At 44.4% G+C, this 20,215-nt stretch overlaps 2 protein-coding genes and 1 pseudogene across 2 annotated transcripts; 1 reads left to right on the top strand and 2 right to left on the bottom strand.

Moving 5' to 3' along the window:
* Positions 1-4,068: 4,068 nt before the first annotated feature.
* Positions 4,069-5,025, bottom strand: LOC136652701 (olfactory receptor 5B21-like). Its single transcript, XM_066629622.1, has one exon. The coding sequence runs from the start codon at positions 5,023-5,025 to the stop codon at positions 4,069-4,071; it is 957 nt and encodes a 318-aa protein (XP_066485719.1).
* A 3,962-nt stretch (positions 5,026-8,987) lies between these two features.
* On the bottom strand, positions 8,988-9,971 carry LOC136652699 (olfactory receptor 11A1-like; annotated as a pseudogene).
* A 7,935-nt stretch (positions 9,972-17,906) lies between these two features.
* LOC136652698 (olfactory receptor 2AP1-like) lies at positions 17,907-18,869 on the top strand. Its single transcript, XM_066629620.1, has one exon. The coding sequence runs from the start codon at positions 17,907-17,909 to the stop codon at positions 18,867-18,869; it is 963 nt and encodes a 320-aa protein (XP_066485717.1).
* Positions 18,870-20,215: the final 1,346 nt, after the last annotated feature.

The following is a 20,215-nucleotide window of genomic DNA, read 5'->3' as shown; positions in this document are numbered from 1 at the left end:
ACCAGTGGGTCACGAGCCAATTTTTGGTGGGTCATCAACAGTTTTTGACATATTAAAAAAAACAAACTTAGCAGGGACCTTTGCCCAGTTTGTAGAAGAAAATTGTTAGTTGGAATTCTAATCTGTGGTATGACATAATCTTCATACCTCCACATTAAAATGTCACTTTTTCCAATTTTCTCTAGTAATTGGTATGCTGCGAATCAAGTTGTAAACTGGTATGCTGTTAACCCATTTTCAGTCTTTTGTCTGGCCAGGAAGTCCCCTAATTGCACATCTTCCTCTCCAGTTCAGCCTTTTGGGCACCCTGGCAAGACTGTAAGGGTTTGGGGAACAGTCCTTCATCTCCATTTCAAGGGAGATTTTAGCAAATATCTACACACATATACTTCATATAAGGTCTCTAGCAGCCTGAGGAGCACAGTCTGCTAGAGACCTTATATAAATTATTAATTTATATTAATTTATATGAGGTCTCTAGCAGCCTGTAAGCAGACTATAAGGTCTCTGATTATTATTAATTAATAGTTTATTAATTATAAATAAACAAGTTATTCTCTCTCTCTCTCTCTCTCTCTCTCTCTCTCTCTCTCTCTCTCTCTCTCTCTGGTGGGTCACAACAGATTGTCATTTTAGAAAGAGGGTCCTGGTGCTAAAAGAATTGGGAAGCATTGCCTTATAGGATTTGATTTCTTTTGAACCTGCTCCAGGTGACCAAATAACTTTTTAACAATGGGGCCCAAAATTTCAGAAACAAAAGCAGTTTGTGATGTGAAATTGGTGAGTGAGAGAGAGAGAGAGAGAGAGAGAGAGAGAGAGAGAGAGAGAGAGAGAGAGAGAGAGAGAGTCTGGTGAATCAACTATTCAAAGAAAAATGAAAATTTCCAATGTGCTAATGGATAACACTTGCATGAGCCTAAATACCTTCTTGAATTCCAGTCTTGACTATTCATTTATAAATGCATCTATAAATGCACCTTTTCCCCAACCACATTTTATGTTACACTTAATGAGCATATGCAAACTTTCATTAGAAAAGTTGGAACAAAAAGTTGACTTATTTAAAAGATTGATGTCTTTACTTACTGTACATATTTTACTTTCATGTGGAAAGCACCTGTAAGCAGCTGCTTCTTAATGAACTCATAGATCTCACAATATTACTGCATTTCCTGTAAAACACCCTGATTAATGTCTTTCGTCTTTAGCGGCTGAATGTAACAGACATAAAACTTCAAGCAAATGTGGGTCTTAAATAGAAACTCACCCTATCTATAGAAACTATCTATTCATGGGCATTCTATTTACAAAGAATAAGCTGTCGGTCCTAAGATAATGTTGAGTTCATCTGCATCTCCTTGGGAATTTAAACTATAGAGAGAGAGAAAAAAAATAGAAATCTCAAGGGAATTTACTGATGCTGATGATTTACAATCTCTTAAAGCAGCAGAGAGGATATTTTTGCATAACGAATTTTCAACACATATTCTCAGTTTATTGAGCCCTGGTGGGTTTCGTATGAAGAGTGAGTTGGGCTGTTCAGAGGGGGTATTGTTTGCAAAAGGCTTAATGAGATCAATCACCTGTATCATGCTAAGGGCCTGAGATACTTAGGGCCCAATTCTATGGGCTGATGGTAGCGTGCTATACATTGGCGCCTAAATGGCCACTGCTGTATTCTGCAGGGCCAGAGCAGCCACTGAAGGTCTCCTCAGGGTAAGGGAACAATCCCATGTAGAACTTGGCAGGCCCTGATGGGTCTACTCGGGTCTGCACCAGTTCCTTAGCTGGCACAAAACCAATGAGACCTGTTGGGCTGTGCAGCTCCAGAGGGGGATGGGATTTGGCGGCAGCCTCTGCCACTGTCCCTTCCCCCTCCCAGGCCTGACTCACCCTTTGGCCTGCCCTTCCTCTGCCCAATTTTGTCCGCTCCCCCATCGCCTCCCCACCTTCCTCCACCCCAAAAAGACTTCCCACCACCTTGCAGGGATACTATCTGGCCAGCACTCCTCATCAGCATCCTGCTGGCACAGAGGCCCAGCACTGAGTGGTGTGGGCCTCTCCACCAGCACTGTGTGTCTCCTGCCAGTGCCAAAGTGCCTTACAGCACTTTTGCAACAGCCACCTCTGGTGCTATAGTGGGCACCTTAGGATTGGGCTGTTAGTAAAGCTGAGGGCTAAGAGCACAATACTGAGAAGTAAGCCCCATGATATTCAATGGGGCTTACTCCCAGGACTGGATTATTGTCTAAATGAAATAAATGCTTTTCACTTGTGAATTTATGGTTAAGTGGGGGGGGGGGGGGTCAGGATGAGCACACCAGAAAGCCCCACTGCTACTGTACTTCCAAAATCCTTCCCCATCCTCTCTGTGGTCAGAATTTGTCTGTAGCAACATACCTCCCAGTGGCCCGGATCCCAGCCCCCAATCTTTCCCCTATCTACCCTGTTGCCATCTCACAGATTACAAGCTGCACCTGTTGAAATTCCCTCCTCTACACAATCCTTTACACAGAGGTCCAGGAGCCCTAGAGTGGAAGGGTTGGCCACCACTGCCTTAGATAATATGCAAAGAAACTGGATCCTTTCTTTAGGGTGCCACTTTGCATGGGGAGAAAAGATGGATAAAAATTAAGCAAAGAAGTCAACAATCCTGACTCCACAGCATTGCAGTCCGACAAGTTAGGAAGCATCTGATAAGTGCTCCATCATCAGAAGCTTCCTTTGAGAATAGAAGAAGCATTGAACTCACACAAGGGCCCCTTCCACTCATGCAAGAAAGCCTTCTCTTTGTGGAAAGAGCTTCCAAAGGTTGAGACTGCAGTGGATGCTATCCTTTAATTCCAATGGTGCTGAGTCAGGATTCTCTGTTCTTGAACACAATCCCATATGCCCAGAAAGTGCTATTTAACAACAAGAACACTACTACTACTACTACTACTACTACTACTACTACTACTACTACTACTACTAATAATAATAATAATAATAATAATAATGACACATAAATGGTGTAAGAATATTTTGAGGCATATTTAATGATTGATTAAAGTTTGTACAAAATAATAAGCTTGGATTGGGAATTGATTACATTTTATTATAATATTATACTACAGTGAACAGTTGGAAACTTCAGATGTGCAGAGAATGGCAGCTGCTTCTCTATTGAAGGAAATTCATTCAGAGATCAGAACATTTCTTACACTTTCTTCCCCCTTTTTGTGCAACACCCTTCTCTGTATCTCATCAAAACATTTTAAAAATAAGAAACATGATGCAGACATAAACAGAGAGATACATGAATAGCCTACTATCAAAATGATTTTTCAAGAACCAAAGAACTGCAGAACTTGTTATGCTCTCACATAACACATGACAGAGTTGGACTTTTTGCTCTCAAATTCCATAAGCATTTTTTTTAAACTGCCCAAAGCAAGTCAATTATCTTCTTAGGCAGTGGTTCTCAAACTCTGGATAGCAACCCAACAGAGAAGCAGATAGCTGATAAGCGGATGGCTGACAAGAAAAATGCATTGAGCCCTATGGATACAGAGCAAAATGTGCATGTTCTCTCATAAGTAGGTGACCATGCCTCAGTCCCCTTTGAAGTGCTGGCAGATGGGGATGTAAAACCACCAGAATGGTCTCATATCCAATGAATGCAGACCCCAACAAACTCTCAAGAAGGACGCTCCCCCTCAAGCTGGAAAGGAAAATCATTGATCCCTGTGAAAAGCAAAACCGAGCCACACGTATGCATTTATGCATGAGTAAGCGAACATGCCTTGGTTCTTATTGAAGGCCAAGCAAAGGGGAACACACGGCCACCAGAATGGTCCTGATCTGATAAGCGTGGTGCTCAACAAATGCTCCAGAATGCAGCCCGCCACCATAGTAAAAGGGAAAAACAAAGGCTTGAGCAGCTGTTAAAATGAAATTTTTTAGTCTCATAGAGCTAGGTAGGTCCTGATAGAATGCTGTTTTAGAAAGAAGGTCCTGATACTAAAACATTTGGGAACAACTGTTCTTAAGCAGGTGCAAAGCACTTCGATTCTTTGATGTTTTTCCTTATGCATTTACAAAGATCCGACAGACCTGCCTCCTCAGTGCCTTTTTTACTTCTTGATTTCTCAGGCTGTAGACAAGTGGATTTATCATCGGTGTCAAAACAGCATAAAAAACTGAGAATACTTTATTGAGGTCTCTCAATGTTTCCGTATTTGGCAAGATATAGACGATAGTTATTGTGCCGTAGAAAATGGACACCACAATAAGGTGAGAGGAGCAGGTTGAAAAGGCTTTTTTTCTGCCACTGGTGGATGAGATTCTCAGGATGGCAGTGATAATGCACCCATAGGATATCAAGGTCAATAGAAAAGGAGGAAGGGTGAACACAGAGGCGACAAGGAAAATAAGAATTCTCAAAAGATGGGTGTCGCTGCAGGACAACTCTATGACTGGAAAGACGTCACAAAAGAAATGATTTATCTCATTGGGGCCACAAAAACTTAACCTGGATACTAATATTATTGTTGTAGAAATAGCCAGAAACCCACTGAGGAAAGAACCACCCACTAATTGCAGACAAAACTTACCATTCATACAGGTGACGTAATGCAAGGGCTGGCATATCGCTAAATACCGATCATAAGACATCACAGATAAGAGGTAGCATTCAACTGCCCCCAGGGATGCAAAGAAATAGTGTTGCACAAAGCAAAGCTTCAATGGAATCGCTCTGTCCCCAGTGAGGAGACTGGCCAAGGTTTTTGGCAGAATGGTAGAACTATAGCAGGTCTCCAGGAAGGAGAAATTTCCCAGGAAGAAGTACATGGGTGAATGAAGATGCTTATCAGCGACCACCAGCACAACTATGAGGATGTTTCCAGCCAAGGTCACCATGTAGACCAATAGAAAAAGTAGGAAGAGAGGAGTTTGAAGATGTTGGAGATCCCTGAATCCTCTAAGGATGAACTCAGCGACGTGAGTCTGGTTTGCCTTCTCTGGGTTCTTCAGGAGTTGCATCTGTCAAAAAAATGTAACAAAATATAATCCAGTGACAATAAAAGGAACATAATATTACAATCATTATGAGTTAAATGAAGAACCCATCCTTAGATCACAGTTGGCAGGTTATTCACGGCAGGCCTTTTCTGCTGAGTCGATCAGACTGTGGAATGCCCTTACATATAGGATCACCACAGACCAGTCCCTTTGTGCTAGTGATCCACAAGAATGTGAAAACTCATCTTTTCTCATAAATCTGTAGTTCTTCGCCTCTGTTTCAGTTCAAAACTCACAGCACAATCCTATGAATGTCTGTTTAGAATTAAGTCTGTAATCCTAAACTCACTTTCCTGGGAGTAAGTTCCATTGAACAAAGTAGGACTTACTTCTGAGTAGACCTGCTTAGGATTGTGCCCTTTGCCCCATTACATTCAGTGGGGTTTAGTTACTCCCAGGGAAGTGCATATAGGATTGCATCCTCAGTTTTACTTGACTGTAGCTGCAATCCTACATACCTTTTCTGGAATTATGAACCATTAAATTTAATGGGACTTACTTCTGAGTAGACATGCATAGGATTGCACTGTGTGTTTTGCTGCTCATCTGGATTTTTTGTCAGCTAAGTTTTTTAAAAAAATTTTTTTGTAATTTGATTTTCATTTTCAATCAATTTTGCTTACATATTTTATTGTTTTTAATCTGATGAAAGCCATTTGGATTTTCCCTTTTGGGAAAGGCAGAAAATAAATAAATAAATAAATAAATAAATAAATAAATAAAGCATTAGATTCTAAGAATCATTTCCATCTATGGAAAGACCCTCTTTCATCAGAGGTATACTTCTTTTGGACCCTTCTTTTGAATCAAAACCTGCCTTGCAGTTGTACTCTTCCACTATTATTTCGTACTTGACTAAGGGCCCAATCCTATCCAGTTTTCCAGGGCCGGGGCAGCGGTGCTAATGGGGCATGCGCTGCATCCTTTGGTGGGCTGGCAGTCACAGAGGCCTCCTCAAGGTAAGGAAACATTTGTTCCCCTACCCCCAGGCTGCACTGCAGCCTTATGTCTCAATCCTATCCAACTTTCCAGCACTGGTGCAGCCACAATGCAGCCATGTTCCCAATGTTCCCATACCTTGAGGAGTCTTCTAAGACTGCCTCCCTAACACAGGAAGTAGTGCATACCCCATAGGCACAGCAGCACCAGCATTGGATTGGGCTCTAAATCATTTGGTATATCTAGCCGAGGGAGGGAATTGATGTCATAGGCTAAGACAGGGCTTTTCAAACTGGGGCATCGCAATGCCCCAGCCTGTGAGCCCTGGCCTCTGCCCCCTTAAGGGGTGGGGGCAGCCTGGAGGCAGGGAGGAGGCAGCGGCGCTCTGCCCAGGGGGGCTGCAGGGGCTTGGGTGCACTTACCCAAGCCTCCTGCAGCCTCCCCAGGCTGCAGGAAGCCCGACGCGACCTGCAGCAGGGCTCCCCGCAGCAGTGTAAGTAAATGCGGAGCGATCGTGCTCCACTTCTGCTTTAGCATAGGCGGGGCGTGATCGCTCCACATTTACTTTCACTGCTGCAGGTCGCCCTGCTGCAGGTCGCTTCGGGCTTCCCGCAGCCTGGGGAGGCTGCAGGAGGTTTGGGTAAGGAGGCTTCCCCCACCCCCACTGCCTCCCCCCAGCCCATGCAAGTACTTAGTGGCTCTCAAACTCTCCCAGAGAGTTTGAGAACCACTGAAGGAAGAGGTATCCTGTTAGTCTAGGTCAGGAAATGGAATGCCAAGAGTGCAGAGGAAGTGTTCCAGCATGGGGGGGGGCAGCTCTATGCTCTGACAACAGTGACTCCATATACGCAATCTTATAGATTTTGGTTCAGTTTGAAATTCAACCTTTCCAATGCATTTTAATGCAGGCTATTTTCATCTTCTCCTTTATTCCCTGACTTACCTTCTGCTTTGCTTGTGATCCAGACGTTTACACCTAGAAAGTACCACAGGGAGAGTCACTGACATCACATGATCCGATGACAGATTTTCACATGTAACTTTTCCAGCATTTCAGAGTACAACTTGAAGTGACAAAAGTTAACCAAGTTATCCCTCAATCGCTATGTTAATATATATCAGGAGTGACTGGCAATCATTTTATATACCTGCCACTTGATGGCATGTTATTGGATGGACTCCAATTTTCATGAAGAAGGGGAAGCTTAATTTGCACATGTTATATTCAGTGGGAGTGATATCTCAGTGGAAATAGGAACAGGGAAAGCAGTGGGGAAAGAAAGCATCAGGGGAGTTGCTAAACACAGGCAAACCTCTAATCTCAAGCGACAATTACTGAGGAAACAGAGACAAATTGGAAAAATAGTAAAACAGAGACGTAGAGCCCAATCCTGAACGGTGCACGCTGGCTTACCGCTGGTGTGCACTGTCGTAAATGTGCCGTAAGGTGTCGTAAACGTGTTGTAAACGTGCTGGCCGGCACTGGGTGGGCACCCGGCCTCCGCTGCTCGGCGGTCGCACGGACCGCCAAGCCGCGGCACGGTAAGCGGGGGCAGGGAGGGTGTTCTAGGAAGGGGGGAGGCAGGCAGAGGGTGGAGAGAGGGCCGGGAGGAGGCGTGACATGGAGGCAGGAGGTGGCCCTCGAGGCCTCTCACTGCGGCCCCCAGGAAGCCCCCAGTCTCCAATGAGCCTCTGGTCCTCCAGAGATTTGTTGGAGCCCACATTGGCCCAACACAACTGCTCTCAGCGTGAGGGTGATTGTTTGACCTCTCTCATGAACTGTGGGATGAGGGCTCCCTCCACTGCTTGTTGCTTCACGTCTGTGATGCAGTAGCGGCAGCAAAGGAAAGGCCAACCTTGCTTTGTGCAAGGCCTTTTATAGGCCATGAGCTATTGCAAGACCTTCATTCATTCATATAAGTTCATCTTTAATATATTGATTTATGTATGCTTATGTAAATGTATTCAAATTTTAAAAGTAAATTAATTCTTCCCCCCCCCCGGCCCTTGATACAATGTCAGAGAGATGATGTGGCCCTCCTGCCAAAAACATTGGACACCCCTGTTCTAAATGATAGATAGAAGCCTTCTGTGTATGAAGCTGTATGTATGGGGCTCCATTACAGATAATTACTGAACACGTTGGCACCTGGGCAGATAGTCAGAGGAATACATCAGTATTAAAAGTGTGGTCCATGGAAAGAGGCAAGAGGGAGACTGGCAGTTGATTGGCTGCCATGTTGGCTTGGGATGCGGTCAAGGAAGCTCAGCTGCTTCAGAATATTTGCTTTCAGTCCCTGCCTCAATGTGAACAGCTTCTCCCACTCATCCAGTAAGTCAGCCTGGGACTAGCTAGCTGTCTATATGTGGCTACGTTTTGCTCTCCTACCCAACTGGTAAGAGTAGAGGAGCTTTGTTTCTTCCTTCAGACTGACTAACAGCCCAATCCTATGCATGTCTACTCAGAAGTAAGTTCCACTAGAGTCAATGGGGCTTACTCCCAGGAAAGTGTGGATAGGATTGGGCTGTAACAGCCCAATCCTGAGCTGCAATGCCAAAATGGCAGCCACCTCATTCAACGCACCCAGGGCAGCTGCTGCCTATTCCTCAGGACATTCAGCCCTTTCTCCAGATAAGGGAAATAGCCCTGCAATGGGGCTACTCAATTCTGCAGTGGCTCTCAAGCTGACACAGAATCAGAGTTTTGTGTTGTGCCATGAGGCCTGACATGGGGTTCAGGATCTGGTGGAGCTGAGTCTAATAACATGATAGAACAAAAGGGAAGGGTAACAGTACAATACACAATAATTTATTATTAATTACTTTTAGTTGAAAAGTGGTATATAAATACTATTAATAATAATAATAATAAGAAGAAGAAGAAGAAGAAGAAGAATCTTATAATTTATTATTATTATTATTATTATTATTATTATTATTATTTTTGTGCAAATAAGAAATTGTTGTGAAGTCCTCACAATACCTCATCTCTTTGTTAACAATAATGGGTCCCATCTCTTCATTGCCTGGCACCCAAAGAACCTGTTCAGGGCCTTTTTCAAATCCACTTTCACCTCTTTTTTCCTTAGGCTATATAGCAGAGGATTGACCATGGGAGTCAAAATGGTGTACGGGACAGAAAACACCTTTTTAAGATCCCTCAGCGTACTGGGTAAGATATAGACGATCATGAGAGTCCCATAGAACATGGTGACCATGATGAGGTGAGAGGAACAAGTGGCAAATGCTTTTTGCCTTCCAGTGGTGGATGGGATTCTCAAGATGGCAGCAATGATGCAAACATAAGAGACGATGGTTAATGTGAAAGGGGATAGGATATCAATTGATGCAAATATGAGAGATAACAATTTGATGTGGTTGGTGTCACTGCAAGATAGTTGGAGCACTGGGTAAAAATCACAAAAGAAATGGTCAATTTCCTGGGGGCCACGAAATGCTAGTTGTAACACTAAGGAGATGACTGTAATCAAAATTGTCACTGCACGTAGCCAAGATAGGATTGTGAGTTGCAGAACAACCCTGCCATTCATAATAGTTGCATAGTGAAGTGACCTGCAGATTGCAATATACCTGTCATATGACATCACTGACAGAAGGCAACATTCAGCGATGACAAGGCAGTCTAAGCAGAAAAGCTGCGCAAAACAGCCCCAGATGGAAATGGATTTGTCACCAGTTAGAAAAGTGGTCAGCATCTTGGGCAGGATGGTGGAACTCTAGAAGACCTCCAAGCAAGACAAGTTTGCTAGGAAGTAGTACATGGGAGTGTGAAGTTGCAGATCAAATGCAACTAGTGCAACAATGAGGATGTTCCCAGCCATGGTGAGAATGTAGATCACAACGAAAACCAGGAAAAGAAGAACATGGAGATCCTAAACAGTTTTGAATCCCAGCAGGATGAATTCTGTGATGGTTGTTTGATTCTGCTGTTTGCCATAAGCCACCATTCACATCTGGGTGTGGTATCGTATTAGACTGATTTCATACTGTGAAGAACATACAACAAGATGATTGCCTTTTCAAAGTCAGCAAGATCGTTTCACCTTTACTTCATTTTGAATGAATCCCTGGCATCTTCTGATCAATTTTAGGGAGCTTCAGAGTTTCAGCAGAGAAAGAGCCTTAATCTGGGACCCTGGAGAGTCACTGTTAATAGGTGCAAACATTGCTGAACTTGATGGAGTTTAGTTTAAGGCGGCTTCAGGTGTTCAAGAAATCTCTTTCTGTAAATCAGAGGCGCCCAAATCCTGACGCAGGGCCATTTGTGGCCCTCGGGGACTCCAAATCCAGCCTGCAGGGAGCGCCCAGTCTCCAATGAACCTCTGGCCCTCTGGAGACTTGCTGGAGCCTGTGCTGGCCTGGCACAACTGCTCTCAGCATGAGGGCAACTGTTCAACCTCTCCTGTGAGCTGTGGGCTGAGGGCTCCCTCCACTGCTTGCTGTTTCACGTCTGTGATGCAGTAGCAGCAGCAAAGGAAAGGCCAGTCTTGCTTTCTGCAAGGCTTTTTATAGGCCTTGAGCTATTGCAAGACCTTCATTTATTCATATAAGTTCCATCTCTAATAAATATTCATTTATGTAAATTTATTCATATTTGAAATTTAAATTAATACTTTTTTTTCCTGGCCGCCGACACAGTGTTAGAGAGAAGATGTGGCCCTCCTGCCAAAAAATTTGGACACCCCTGCTGTAAATGAGAATTAGTTAACTTTTTTTTTTTTAGAATAATTGGTTGGCAAAAGTCTGATAAGAGTCTTTTTAAAGGGTCTTGAAACCTATTTATTCCAATATGCCTTTCCATAGTATAGGCTTTTTTTTTTTCTTCTCCTCTGCATCCCCCCCACTCTTTTTCTTTTTCCTTATATGACTATATGATCATTATGTGATTTGTAGATCTTCAGGGGTCAGATGATAATAGTTTTGCACCAATCCATCTGTGTTCAGACGTTCACACACATTTAGGGATATAGTTGAAGGGGAGGATCAGTGACATCATCAGCTGGACTGTTCAAGTGCTGCCTTTGAAATTGCTTTTAGTGCACTTTAATTAAAAAGAAGCATCAGGTTTAGCAGAAGACAAAAGTAGAAAATGCCTACAGGCACAAGTTAATGTCTAGGCCAGCAATTTTCAACGGCACTTTGGTGTGCCGCAAATGGTCTGCCACAGGGGTTTGGGGGATGGTCGTTTATTAGTAAGGCCATTGAGGGGTGTGAGCCTCTTGCTGGCAGTGCAGTGTGCCTGCTGTGTTTAAAATCAATAGAGTGCCCTGGAAATTTTAGTGCAGTGTCAGCGTACCATGAGTGGAAAAAAATTGAAAATCATTGGTTTTGATCATCATCTTTCCAACAGCTTCCTGTCAGTCAGTACAGGTGTGTGCCCCCCCCCCATATCCATTTCAGGCCTCCCTGTGGATACAGGAACTGTGGATGAGGGAATCCTATGTAAATAGCAGCCCTACTCCATTCCCTCCCCACACCCAGACTGACACTGGCCTCTCTGCCAGTGCTGTCCCTCTCTTGGCTGCCATGAAATGCATTATGACACATCTGTAGCATCCGTTGCCAGGGCAGCACAAGGGCCGCTGGTGCTGCCCCGATACAGGATTGCACCCTGACTTTGATCTAAAAAGCAGCAATGATATATAAAAATCTAAGTGTCTCAAAACTGCAATACACAGCAGATCTAGCATGAAACAGTCTGTCATAAGTAGTGAAATTTAGGAGGAAAGGTAGAAAACAGAATAATTGCAAGGGACATGTAGTACCTTATGGGAGATATGCCCAGTGTTTTCATTTCAGTACAGCCTCATTGATCAAAGTTCCTAAGGCAGTTGTTTTGGTTAGCTTCATTTTGGTCTCCAAGACTAAAAAATCTTCTGTTTTGTTCAACCAATTGAGCTCTTCTCTGTCTTCTGAACATATTATCTTGCACACCAGAAACAGGTGCAATCTAGAATGAAAATTTCAGATGATCAAAAAATCAAATCTATATGACCATTTCCGCTCTCTCAGGTGATCCTCCCCTTTCTGTAATGGTGTTCTTAAATTTTGACTAGTTCATCATAACTTGGGAATTTTTAATGAGTCCAGCTCTTGATCTCAAAACAGAAAAAACTCTCAAATGAGGAGAGAATCGTTTATACTCTTGGGATTAATTAGTACAGGCACAACATGTAGAAGAAGTTATGTTGAAAAGAAGAGAGTTAACATCCACATATTATATAATGAGATTGGGGAAAGAAGCTTATCTAACATCATCCAGCATACATAATGGAGTGATGCCCAAGAATTTTAGCTGTGACCCAGAAAGTTTGTGTGAGCCATGAATTCAGTGCCATATGGTGATGGCTACGAGCTTGGATGGCTTTAAAAGGCATTTGGACAAATGGATGGAAGACAATTTCAGTGGCTAGGAGCCATGATCAGATGTGCTCTCTCCAGGTTCTATAGCATGATGCCTGTGATAACCAGCTGCAGGGAAGCAATGCTGGGAGAGAACCATGTCTTTCTCTCCTGCTTGACAGCTTTTCAGCCATAAATTCACTGAGTAGCTTGACAGCCCACTCCCACCTATGTTCCCCTGTGCCAATGCAGCTGGTGTGGCTTCTGAATGATGCAGGAGAATTTTGCAGGCTGGAGGTCTTCTCAAAGTAAGAGGACATTTGTCCCCTATTGTAGGTTACGCTCCACCCAGCACAATGGGTCACCATGGTTCACGCTGACAGATCAGGCCAGGGGAGCAGGATAGGACACGGTGTGCACCAGTACCACTGATCCAGCCCCCACCTGGGCCCAATCCACACTCCCTGTGCCTTGTTCCACTCCCTCCATGCACTTTCTCACCCTTCCCCACCCTTCTCACCTTTCCCATTCCTATGCTGCATTCACCTGCTCCAGCAGATGTTGCTCTGTGCACCAGCACCAGAGGCAAGGCACTGGCCTTCCTGCCAATGTGTGCAGCTTTCATACTGTCACAAAGCACTTTTGCGACAGCGTGAAAGCTTGGTGTGCCAGCAGAGTGTGCATTCCACCAGCATGCTTGAATAGGATTGGTCCTGAGTCGTCTAAAATTGGGCATGAGGTATGATTAGCCAGGCAATATAAAAGGGATGTGAGATACCTCACAGGTCATAGCCAGGATCCTAGCTAATACATGATGGGCACACCAGTACGTAATCAGGTGTTTTGAATGGAGGCAGGGTCAACTCATCATTGGCTTTTTGGGTGGTGAAAGCTCCAGCTGCTACTACTGAACTGTTATTGAGGTGGATCACTGTGCAAGTTCCTTGTGCCAGCACAGAGGTACTGAGAAAGTGCCGCAACCAGGCGAGGAGGGAGGCTGGTGCAAGTCCATGTGCTGGCCTCCAGAGGCCAACATGGGCTCCACAGAGATGGCACACTGGTGAGTGCCGGCGAGGTCAGCGTGGAATTCTGGGGAGGGCAGCAAAATTGGGGCATTCTAGGGCAGGCATTGCATGGGCTGGGGCTGAGCAGGGGGTGGGGCCAGAATCCAGTACTTAGGCCGGATCTTGACCCCACTCCCGGGCAACTCTGCACCATGCTGGGCTGCTCAGATCTCTACCACCTCTTTAGGTGGCGCAAATCTGAGTAGACCCATTGGGACTGCTGCTGCCTTACCTGGGGTTAGGGGAATTCATTCCCCTTGCCCTGGGTTGAGTGGTAGGCAGCCTCAGCCCCACACTGGCTATGGAGCAGGTCAGCTGGCCTCCCCATTCCAGAGCAGATTAGGATTGGGCTGCCCCATAATTAATTGATGAATTTGATTTGATTTTGTTGTATGGGATTGTTAAAACTTTTCCTGCTTGATGATGTAGCTTCTGGGTTAATGACATAACCTCCAGTAGGTCCTGAGAGATTGTCATTCTAAAAAGTGGGTCTTGGTGCTAAAGAGTTTGAGAACCACTGACCTAGGATGCACTTATATTTAAGGCCTAGTCACAGGATTGACTAAGGATTGTCAGTCCAGTCCTAACTAAGTACATAGGAGATTTTACGAGAGTGTAACACACTTTGAATTTCAGCCAGATCTTTATCATTGTTCACCTTTGAGCGTGATGAGGTCCTTTCTCTTTATTTAGTAATTATTTCCTGTCTTGAGTATGAGCCACTATCCCTTAAGTGACAATTATTTTGCTTACAGATTCAATTTTTTTTTATTATTATTACTAGAAGTTTTTACAGCAAATAAAAATGTCCCTTATGATTTGGGTGTTGCTTCTTTCGCAATTAATCTCAGCTGATTTCCTTTCATACTGTGTATTGGCAACCTTCAGTCTCGAAAGACTATGGTATCGCGCTCTGAAAGGTGGTTCTGGCACAGCGTCTAGTGTGGCTGAAAAGGCCAATCCGGGAGTGACAATCCCTTCCACACCGGGAGCAAGTGCAGTCTGTCCCTGGTCTGTCTCCCTGGCTATGGGCCTTCCTTCTTTGCCTCTTAGCCTCAGACTGTTGGCAAAGTGTCTCTTCAAACTGGGAAAGGCCATGCTGCACAGCCTGCCTCCAAGCGGGCCGCTCAGAGGCCAGGGTTTCCCACTTGTTGAGGTCCATCCCTAAGGCCTTCAGATCCCTCTTGCAGATGTCCTTGTATCGCAGCTGTGGTCTACCTGTAGGGCGCTTTCCTTGCACGAGTTCTCCATAGAGGAGATCCTTTGGGATCCGGCCATCATCCATTCTCACGACATGACCAAGCCAACGCAGGCGTCTCTGTTTCAGCAGTGAATACATGCTAGGGATTCCAGCACGTTCCAGGACTGTGTTGTTTGGAACTTTGTCCTGCCAGGTGATGCCGAGGATGCGTCGGAGGCAGCGCATGTGGAAAGCGCTCAGTTTCCTCTCCTGTTGTGGGCGAAGAGTCCATGACTCGCTGCAGTACAGAAGTGTACTCAGGACGCAAGCTCTGTAGACCTGGATCTTGGTATGTTCCGTCAGCTTCTTGTTGGACCAGACTCTCTTTGTGAGTCTGGAAAACGTGGTAGCTGCTTTGCCGATGCGCCTGTTTAGCTCGGCATCGAGAGAATGAGTGTCGGAGATCGTTGAGCCAAGGTACACAAAGTCATGGACAACCTCCAGTTCATGCTCAGAGATTGTAATGCAGGGAGGTGAGTCCACATCCTGAACCATGACCTGTGTTTTCTTCAGGCTGATTGTCAGTCCAAAATCTTGGCAGGCCTTGCTAAAACGATCCATGAGCTGCTGGAGATCTTTGGCAGAGTGGGTAGTGACAGCTGCATCGTCGGCAAAGAGGAAGTCACGCAGACATTTCAGCTGGACTTTGGATTTTGCTCTCAGTCTGGAGAGGTTGAAGAGCTTTCCGTCTGATCTGGTCCGGAGATAGATGCCTTCTGTTGCAGTTCCAAAGGCCTGCTTCAGCAGGACAGCGAAGAAAATCCCAAACAAGGTTGGTGCAAGAACACAGCCCTGCTTCACTCCGCTTCGGATGTCAAAAGGGTCTGATGTGGAGCCATCGAAGACAACAGTGCCCTTCATGTCCTTGTGGAAGGATCTGATGATGCTGAGGAGCCTGGGTGGACATCCAATCTTGGGGAGAATCTTGAAGAGGCCGTCTCTGCTGACCAGGTCGAAAGCCTTTGTGAGATCTATGAAGGCTATAAAGAGTGGCTGTCGTTGTTCCCTGCATTTCTCCTGCAGTTGTCTAAGGGAGAATACCATATCAGTGGTGGACCTGTTGGCTCGGAATCCACACTGCGATTCTGGATAGACGCTCTCTGCAAGTACCTGGTACTTGCAGAGAGCGTCTTTCATACTAATTAATGAATATGTATGCTTATATATCCAACAAATTCATTGTCTTCAGTAATTCACCAAAGAACCAACAGATGTGTCCAGATTTTCACTTTTGCACAAGATTCCACACATTTAAGCAAATCTTCTGAACTGAAGTTCTGAAATACAGGATACCGGTTTATCATCAATATGATGGCTTCTTTCTCCTACGCATGCAATAGAAAGCTGATGGATGTTGATGATATCCAGAGAGAATGATTTCCACTTTACAAAAACTTTATATAAAAAGGAAAATGAAATAATCAAGCTTCCTTCTGGTTTTAAGGTAAGAACATACCCCCCCCCCCAAAAAAAATAATAACATAAATGGGGTGTAGAAAATCTACAATCCAAGTCATGCATGATGGTGCTGTCACATTTCTGAAAGTCATGAAGGGGTTTATGCTGCCAGAAGCTTGTTCTAGCAGCATATCAGCCCCTTAGGATTAGGTCATTATGTATTTATCCCTTTTAGTTCCAAATCCATTTGCAAAGTAGTCTAAAACAGAGATGTCATGCAGTTACCAGTAAGTTGGATACCAGCCCACATCCATCAGAGGACCTTTTCAGTCAATTTAGGGCCTGGTCCTGAGTCCTGCGCACTGGCTCAGCTCCACTAGATCCTGAACCCTGGTCTCATGGTCTCCTCTATTCTGCACTGGCTCATGAGCTGCCGCAGAATCAAGCAGCCTCATTGTGGGGCTCCATCCCTTATCTGGGGGAAGGTGACAAACGTACCCTTCCCCTGAGGAGCCACCGTGGGCTGCCTGGTATGTACAGGATACTGTGGCAGCCATTTTGGCAGCAAGGCAGCCCTGCACACTGGACAGCTCAGGATTGGACTGCCCACCCTTGAAACTGGTGGCAGCAGCAGCACCCAATGCACAATCAAGAAGTGGGCAGTGGACTCATGGGTGATACAGATCAGGGCTTTTTCTCAGGGCCCCAGTGACTTGGTGCAAGGACTGCCTGCCAGATTGGTAGCAGCTGAGTATGGTACAATGTTTTTGTTCCTCCTCCTCCTCCTCCTCCTCCTCCTCCTCTCTCTCTCTCTCTCTCTCTCTCTCTCTCTCTCTCTCTCTCTCTCGTGTGCCTTGTCCTATAGGACAGTGTTTCTCAAACTGTGGGTCGGGACCCACTAGATGGGTCACAAGCCAATTTCAGGTGGGTCCCCATTCATTTCAATATTTTTAATATATTAGACCATGGTATGATGCCACCATGGTATGTGACTGCATTTGGGGAAATGTTCCAGACCTGTACTTTTAACAAGCTACTATATATATTCTTTTAACAGTGATAGTAAATGGGACTTACTCCTGGGTAAGTGTGGGTAGAATTGCAACTTGGAATGTTAAAACTTGTCCTGCTTGATAATGTCATTACCGGTCATGACATCACTTCCGGTGGGTCTTGACAGATTCTCATTCTAAAAAGTGGGTCCCGGTGCTAAATCTGTGAGAATCACTGCTATAGGAGTTTAGTCACTGTAGTGATATAAGAGATTCTGAAAAAAACCCTAATCATATGATTCAGATCATCTCATTTTTGAAGCATGGGAGCAAGCAAAACACTCATTTAAGACATATGTTGTCAGACTCTACCAATTCATTCTTCATGTTGATGCCTGTTTGAACAAACCTCTTAAGAGTGCAGTCCTAACCCCTTATGTCAGTACTTTCCAGCAGTAGCATAATGGTGCCAATGGGACGTGTGCTGCATCCTGCAGTTGGGTGTCACTCACGGAGGCCTCCTCAAAGTAAGGGAATGTTTGTTCCTTTACCTCAGAGCTGCATTGCCCTTATGTCAGTGCTGGAAAGCACTGGCATAAGGGGTTAGGATTGTGCCCTTATGAACACACACACACACACACACACACACACACACACACACTGAAAACTATTGTGCCACCTGAGCTGCCATTTTGTAACAGTGGCAGTGTCTTCCACTGTCCCAAAGAGCTACAGTTAGCAGTCCAGTCCAGCATTGGGCTGCTCAGTGACTCCAAATATTACTACAAAAATGAAGTTCTTTCATCAATTCCAAAAAGTTTCCTTATAATTTCTGCTGTTATTTAGATGCATCTACCCATCAGCTCAAAAGGGGGGAACCAAACTGCTCCTGTGACATTTATCCTCCTGGACTTCAACAATGATGAGCTGAACATTTCACTTTTCATATTGTTTCTACCCCTTTATATTGTCACCATGGCTGGGAACATCCTCATCTTTACTCTCGTGATCCTTGATCAGCACCTGCACACACCCATGTATTTCTTCCTGGGAAACTTGTCCTGCCTGGAGATTTGCTGCAGCTCAACCATCATGCCAAGGATGCTGGCCAGTTTTTTAAGTGGGGACAAAACCATTTCAATGAATGGCTGTTTTGCACAATTCTATTTTTTAGGGTGCCTTGCAGCGACAGAATGCTACTTCCTCGCAGTGATGTCTTATGATCGTTACTTAGCAATATGCAAACTGTTGCATTACACCATGTTCATGAATGGCAGGATTTGTGTTCTTCTGACTGCTTGTTCATGGATAATTGGATCACTCCCTGTCAGTATCTTGATATCTTTGGTATCTCAGTTGACCTTCTGCGGCTCCAATAAAATGAACCATTTCTTCTGTGATTTCACCCCGTTGATAAGGCTCTCCTGCAACGACACACGTTTGATTGAAAGAACAGCCTTCATAACATCTTCCATAGTCACCCTAGTCCCACTTCTTATAACAGTGACCTCTTACGTTTGCATCATCAAAAGCATTTTAAGAATCCCATCCACCACTGGGAAGCAAAAAGCATTCTCTACCTGCTCTTCACACCTCACTGTCGTTGGATGCTTCTATGGCTCCTTGATGATTGTCTATGTTTTACCAGACATGAGTTCTCTGAGCAACTTGAAAAAAATGTTCTCTCTGTTTTACACGCTGCTCACCCCCTTGGTCAATCCCATCGTATACAGCTTGAGAAACAAAGAGGTGAAGGAAGCAATAAAGAAGATGCTGAATAGAATGTCATCTTTTAAAAATGTGTTTTGACTAAGTATTTATCATGGTCACAAGGACTTGGGAATCATCTGCTATTCTGCAAAAAGTGTATCCTGATTTATTTTCTGTATTCAAGTTATAAGGATTGTAACTGCAAATATGCATCCTCTGGTAAATGTCTCCATGTAGATTCTGGATTTGAAACAAGTTAAAATGATGAAGGTACTTTTTTTTTTCATAGATAGCATTTGAGAAATTGCTGGCCAACATGATTTCCTTCCCCCCCCCCAAAAAAAAAAAAAAAAAAAAAGTATGCATTCAACTCCAGCACTGCTCTGGGAACTTTAAGGGATATATTTTGATTCAAGGGTTTTGTTTTATTCTAGTTTTTTAAAGCACATATAAAATGGCAAGCCAGTAAATTGACATGTCAGAGCCAGGAAGTGTAGTGGTTCTGGAGTCAAACTTAGACTTAGAAGATCCAAGTTCAAATCCCCGCTCAGTCATACTAAAGCTTTCTGGGTGACCTTGGGCCAGTCACTCTCAGCCTAAACTATTGATTTATTTTACGATGTAAATCACTTTGCGAAATACTCCTTTTAGCAGTATACAAAGCAGTATATAATCATATCATCCTCATCATCATAAACTACCTCACAGGGTTGTTGTGAAGACAGAAGGAGGTAAGAAACCATGTACACCACCTTGATCTCCTTGGAGAAATGGTGATATAATATGTGAAAAATAAATAATAAATGAACCAATGTAGCCTGCAGTGAGAAACATGCATGACATAGAATTGACGCTTTGTACTACCTTCCCTCTAAGGAGGAAGCATTCCAATTCACTGCTTCAGCTTTGACATCCATTACAGCTACTTTGAACAAGATTGTGCTAATGCCTTCATATCATGTTTCTCCATACCAGGGGTGTCCAAAGTTTTTGGCTGGAGGGCCACATTATCTCTCTGACACTGTGTCGGGGGCCAGGGGGGAAAAAAAAGAATTAATTTACATTTAAAATTTGAATAAATTTGCATAAGTTTACATAAATTAATATATTAAAGATGAACTTATATGAATGAATGAAGGTCTTGCAATAGCTCAAGGCCTATAAAAGGCCTTGCACAAAGCAAGGCTGACCTTTCCTTTGCTGCCTCTGCTGCATCACAGACATGAAACAGCAAGCGGTGGAGGGAGCCCTCATCCCACAGCTCATGCAAGAGGTCAAACAGTCGCCCTCATGCTGAGAGCAGTTGCATCGGGCCAGGGCGGGCTCCAGGAAATCTCTGGAGGGCCAGAGGCTCATTGGAGGCTCAGGGCTCCCTGAGGACCGCATTGAGAAGCCTCGAGGGCCACATGTGGCCCCAGGGCCGGGGTTTGGGCACCCCTGCTCCA

The sequence above is a fragment of the Tiliqua scincoides genome, chromosome 5 (assembly GCF_035046505.1).
Source record: "Tiliqua scincoides isolate rTilSci1 chromosome 5, rTilSci1.hap2, whole genome shotgun sequence".
NCBI classification, from domain to species: domain Eukaryota; kingdom Metazoa; phylum Chordata; class Lepidosauria; order Squamata; family Scincidae; genus Tiliqua; species Tiliqua scincoides.
The sequence above is the reverse complement of the archived record's forward strand: the minus strand, read 5'-3'. Positions and strand labels throughout refer to the sequence as shown.

Bases quoted from the DNA above. Each gene is read 5' to 3' on its own strand.
- LOC136652701 (XM_066629622.1), bottom strand. From the start codon at position 5,025: ATGCAACTCCTGAAGAACCCAGAGAAGGCAAACCAGACTCACGTCGCT.
- LOC136652698 (XM_066629620.1), top strand. From the start codon at position 17,907: ATGCATCTACCCATCAGCTCAAAAGGGGGGAACCAAACTGCTCCTGTG.